The sequence below is a fragment of the Harpegnathos saltator genome, unplaced genomic scaffold (genome assembly GCF_003227715.2).
Source record: "Harpegnathos saltator strain DR-91 unplaced genomic scaffold, Hsal_v8.6 scaffold437, whole genome shotgun sequence".
NCBI classification, from domain to species: domain Eukaryota; kingdom Metazoa; phylum Arthropoda; class Insecta; order Hymenoptera; family Formicidae; genus Harpegnathos; species Harpegnathos saltator.
The window spans coordinates 139,899-145,081 of NW_020230247.1; the positions used below are offsets into that span (position 1 = coordinate 139,899).

At 37.8% G+C, this 5,183-nt stretch overlaps 1 protein-coding gene across 1 annotated transcript; it reads left to right on the forward strand.

The window, feature by feature from the left end:
* Positions 1–249: 249 nt before the first annotated feature.
* LOC109503930 (uncharacterized) lies at positions 250–993 on the forward strand. The gene is made up of 3 exons (XM_019841783.2): positions 250–470; positions 559–837; positions 975–993. The coding sequence occupies exons 1-3, from the start codon at positions 370–372 to the stop codon at positions 991–993; spliced, it is 399 nt and encodes a 132-aa protein (XP_019697342.2). The 5' UTR covers positions 250–369.
* The last annotated feature ends 4,190 nt before the right edge of the window (positions 994–5,183 follow it).

A 5,183-nucleotide genomic window follows, 5' to 3' on the forward strand; every position in this document is an offset into this window, starting at 1 on the left:
GAGTGGATTGCTCCAACAGTTCTCGTTCGGTTTGAGCGAAGTTTTCTATTTCTTTATCAACTACAGAGAATACTTTGCTTTCTGGAATGCTTTACTTTATATTTTTTCCACTAGAAAACAGGTTTGGACATGCGTGAGTCAAATGGGGGTCTAAACCAAAGATAGCCTTATCTTATTTACCTTCTCGTTTTGAAGAATGTATCTGCGCATGCGCTACAACTCCGAGGAGTAAGAGGAGGGGATGCACGATAGTAGCTATAATATCAGGCTTCGGAAAAAAAACTTCTGTTCTCTCAGTCGCTCTGTGAAGACGAGATTCAACGGTTGTGTGTCTACATAGTAAAGTTTAAGTGTGTCTACATAGTAGAAATGTACGTTGCCGGTGCTAAAATGAACGCTAAGGACATGAATTATTACACATCGATTCAACACGAGGACAAGGCTCTACCGTGCAAAAAAATCTGTGAGAAGTGAGTGTCATAATGTTGTTTCTTTTAATTTATTCGTAGTAATTATTTCCGAGATTCAGACACACAATTTTCTATTATATCTTTTCAGCGTTCCACGACCTCCTGCTACGCGTATCTTAAGATGCCGATACACTTTGACTGCAACTGCTTATAAATATTTGGATATCGGGATCAGCGAAGGAGCTGAGCTAATCGTAGACATATTCATTGGTGATAATCGTGACAACCAACTGCTATTGCCGATTAAAACTTGGAATGTGCTAATGGGGCAACGTGTTGACATCCAAAGATTTCTGCAGGTCAATTTCTACAAGTCATCGTCTTCCCCGATGCATATAGAAAATGTATCAATCGAATTGTGTAAAATGTATAATTCTGATATTGTGAAATTTACAATTTTTAATAATTGTTTATTTTTAAAACCGGATACGCTAAATGTTTTATTTACTTTCGAAAATTGTATTAAGCATATGCGCTTATGACTCTCAGAAAATATTCGTACAGTTATTGGAGACTCGAATAAGTTCTCGCTGTTTTTTCGTGAAAATGAATGCTTTATTTAAAAAAATTAGTAAAGAACATGTCATTGAAAGTATTGTCCATCGCTAGTCACTACTTTCTCCCATCTTTCTGGCAGCATACGAATACTATGTCAAAAGAACGACTTATCTTTTGAGGTTATCCACGAATCGACCCATTTTTTGGCATCTTCATAAGAATGGAAGTGCTGCTTAGCCAAGCCATGAGTCATCGATCGAAACAAGTGGTAATCGGAAGGAGCAATGTTCGAACCGGGATGTCGGGGAGGGAATGCAGGCGTAGTTCCCCTGACTTCCCCCACCATGGTCTGAACGGTAGGCACCCCGCAGGGGTTTTAGTCGGTAGAAGTCCGATATAACCTCCGCCCTCCCCAAGGGGCGGGGGTATCTATGAGGATTTCCCCTGCGTGACCAAAAAAAAGAGCAATGTCCGGTGAATACGGCGGGTGGGGTAGGACTTCCCATTTGAGCGTTTCCAAATAGGTTTTGACCGGTTTTGCAACATTTGACCGAGCGTTGTCATGCTGCAAAATTACTTTATCGTATCTCTCCTCATATTGCGGCCGTGTTTACTTCAATGCTCGGCTCAAACGCATCAATTGTAGTCGATAGTGATCTCCCGTGATGGTTTCGTTGGATTTGAGGAGCTCATAATATACTACACCCAGCTGATCCCACCAAATACAGAGCATGAGTTTGAAACCATGGATATTCGGCTTTGCCGTCGATATTAATGCATGGCCGGACTTTCTACACTTCAGGTTATCGTAGTGAATCCACTTTTTATCGCCAGTTACGATACGATGCAAGAAACTTTTCCTTTTCTGCCGTTGGAGCAGCTGTTCACATGTGAAAAAACGCCGTTCGACATCTCTCGGTTTCAATTCGTACGGCATCCAATTTCCTTGTTTTTGAATCATTCCTAATGCTTTTAAACGTTTAGCAACTGTTGTGTGATCAACTCCTAATAATTCTGCAAGTTCATTTTGCGTCTAACATGGTTCTTCATTGAGTAATGCTTCCAATTCTTCGTCTTCAAACTTTTTCGGTGAGTCAGAGCGTTCTTCAACATCAAAATCATTATTTTTAAAGCGTCTAAATCAATCTCTGCATGTTGTTTTCGACAGAGCATGGTCGCCGTAAGTTTCCACAAGAATTCTATGTGCTTCAGCTGCAGATTTTTTTTGAAAAAAGTAATACAGTAAAATTCCCCGCAAATATTCTTTTTTGGTACGAAATTCGACATGTTTAATGCTGTGAAAAAATATGTTGTTTACGCTTCGGCGGAATAACATATACTGTCACTTCGAGCGTAATGGTGGAGTTTCACAATGAAGTTGGCTGCAGTGTTGCCCAATGCAAAAAGGCTAAAATAACACTATCTGTCGGGAAACAGCGAGAACTTATTCAAGTCCCCAATAATATTAAATTCAATAATTTTGTAAATGTTCTTCGCGAGATAAACGTCACTAAAATACAACATGCTACAAAAGCGATACGCGAAAGCAGTGATTTTGATTGTGAATCACTGATCGATTGCAAGCTGTTAGATTGCAAACTGCAGATGAGGACTATGTCCCTCCAACTCTGTCCGTTATTGTGATACACAGTTTGAGAAACTTTACTGTCCCTGACAAGAGTCTATGATAGTCTAATTGTAAGTGGTGAGATCATTGCACAATAAATTTTTTCTTCCGACGTATGACGTCATCACACACTGTAAGAAACTTCACTGTGCATCCGCTAGCATGATGCTACGATAGTCTAGGTGGTAGGACCATTGCATAGTAAGCGAAAGTTTCAGGTTCGAATCTCGGTTTTAACTTACTTTTTCTTTGATGTATATGTGACGTCATCATACATACTTGAGAACCTTCACTAGACGCGTTCTACTAGCAACCTTCTACTAGACCTTCTACTAACAACAGGAGACGGTGGTCTAGTAGGTTGAAGCGTTGGATAGTAACCGCGAGAGCCCAGGTTCGAGTCTAGCAACATCCCGACACATTTTTTCTCTCGTGACGTCATCATGTACACTTTAAGAACCTTCACTAATCTACTAGCAACAAACGACGGTGATGTAGGAGGTTTGGAGCGTTAGGTAGTAACCGCGAGGGCCCAAGTTTCGAATCTAGCAACATCCCGGCACATTTTCTCTGGACATATGCGTGACGTCCGACGACCGTCATCTTGTCTACAGAAGAAAAAATTCTGGATAAGGGAGTTATGATTGAAAATATTTAATTAATAAAGAGCGGATTTTGCAAATTGAGTTAAAACCCGCCTTGCTTTACTACTCGTGCTGTATTACGAGTTCTTGTGTCCAAATGAAACCGTTACAGTTAATTGCTACCAATAACAATTATAGCGACTGAGTGACGAGTTGATGCAGAAAAAACTTTGGAGCCAACAATCGACACAAAACGCACTTACGCACATACATTTCTTCAGTTACGAAGAAATCCAAAAATGGGTGGATGAATGAATCGTCTCGAAAGAAACCATGTTCTACCGTCGCACAATGGGATAGAAGCCCGAAAAAGTGGCCAAAAGTCGCAAAAGTCAACTATTTTATATCCATTAATGAAGTCTCTTATCGTTATTTACACATATTAAAGTAATTAAAAACGAACTTTATGTTTATATTGTATATTAATTACAGATTGAAATATCTGACATTGTAGTCTTCGCTTGCACTAATTTAATATGGATTTGTCTATTATATATCATATATACTGTTGATATGATATATACTGTTTTATATACGTTTGTGAAGTTTCTTATCAGTATCTATATATACTAAAGTAGTTAAAAACAATTTTTTATGTTGATATTGTAATTACAAATTAAAATATCTGGTTTTAATATCTATGTTTGCACATAATTTAACATGATTTTGTCGATAAAACTACGTTACGCCAACTTTCGATTCAATGCCCTCCTATGCTCCACCTTCAAATCATAAAAATGAAATGTCAATGCTTTGTTCCCGATGTGTACTACCATCTACATATGCGCCTTTTTGCTCCTTTTGAAAAATTTCGATATAATCGTTACGACAGACATCGCGCATCTATGCTGCGCCGCACAATGGGATAGGATCCCGAAAAAGTGGCCAAAATTAATATCTCGTAAAATATGTGAAAATACCTAACACCGATGTACTTATATAAAGTTTTTGGCATCGCTGATTCCATTTTTGATGTCAAAATTGCGAAATTCAAAATAGCGGACCCAATATGGCGGACCAAAATGTAAAATTTTCTTGGATTTGAATGAAATTCATATTCCAGGGTTTTTGGGGTCGCTGATTATGAATTTGAAGTCAAAATTCGAATGCATTCGAATGGACGAGGAGCAAGGGGGAACTCGCGTAAAAGAAACATCCCGATTCGCGAGAGGCGAAGAGACTTACTAAAAACACTGTAAAGGCTCTGCTTGATAATTAAAAAGTTTGTCCGTTATTTTGGGTCAGAATTATGAAATTCTTATTTCAGATTCATATTCAGCAGTGTCGAAAAACTCTTAGAATATGAATTTCATTCCAATCCAAGAAAATTTTACATTTTGGTCCACCATATTGGATTCGCCATTTTGAATTTCGCAATTTTGACATAAAAAATGGAATCAGCGATGCCGAAAACCTTATATAAGTATATCGATGTTAGGTATTTTCACATATTTTACGATATTAATTTTGGCCACTTTTTCGGGATTCTATCCCATTGTGTGTCGTGAGATTGCGCCATTGCCGGAGAGATGGGAAAAAGTAGTAAAAAATAGAGGAAATTACTTTAATTAAGCTTCAATTATCTTCCCTTCGAAACAAATCAATTTTGGAGAAAATGGCAGGAATTAAATTTATCGCCTAATATAACAACATGATATCTCCCTCGTGCTTTCCGAACAGTTGCTAAGCGTATGCGTAAACTGTGAAAGCAAATTTCTGTTATTCCCGCTATGAAGTATTGAGTTCCGCTCATTACTTATAAATTAATATTACACAAGATGCGTTTCCGTAAATATCTACCAAACTCCAATTATATTTTTTCAAGATGTACATCTATGTAATATATAAGTTTTTACAAATAAAAGTAATTATTTTTTCTCAAGATACATGTAGGAAAGACCGAGGCTGATTGACACATTTCTTTCTAATGAATTTTTTAAGAGT

Bases quoted from the DNA above. Each gene is read 5' to 3' on its own strand.
- LOC109503930 (XM_019841783.2), top strand. From the start codon at position 370: ATGTACGTTGCCGGTGCTAAAATGAACGCTAAGGACATGAATTATTAC. The intron at 471-558 runs GTGAGTGTCATA...ATATCTTTTCAG, and splicing joins TGCAAAAAAATCTGTGAGAA to CGTTCCACGACCTCCTGCTA.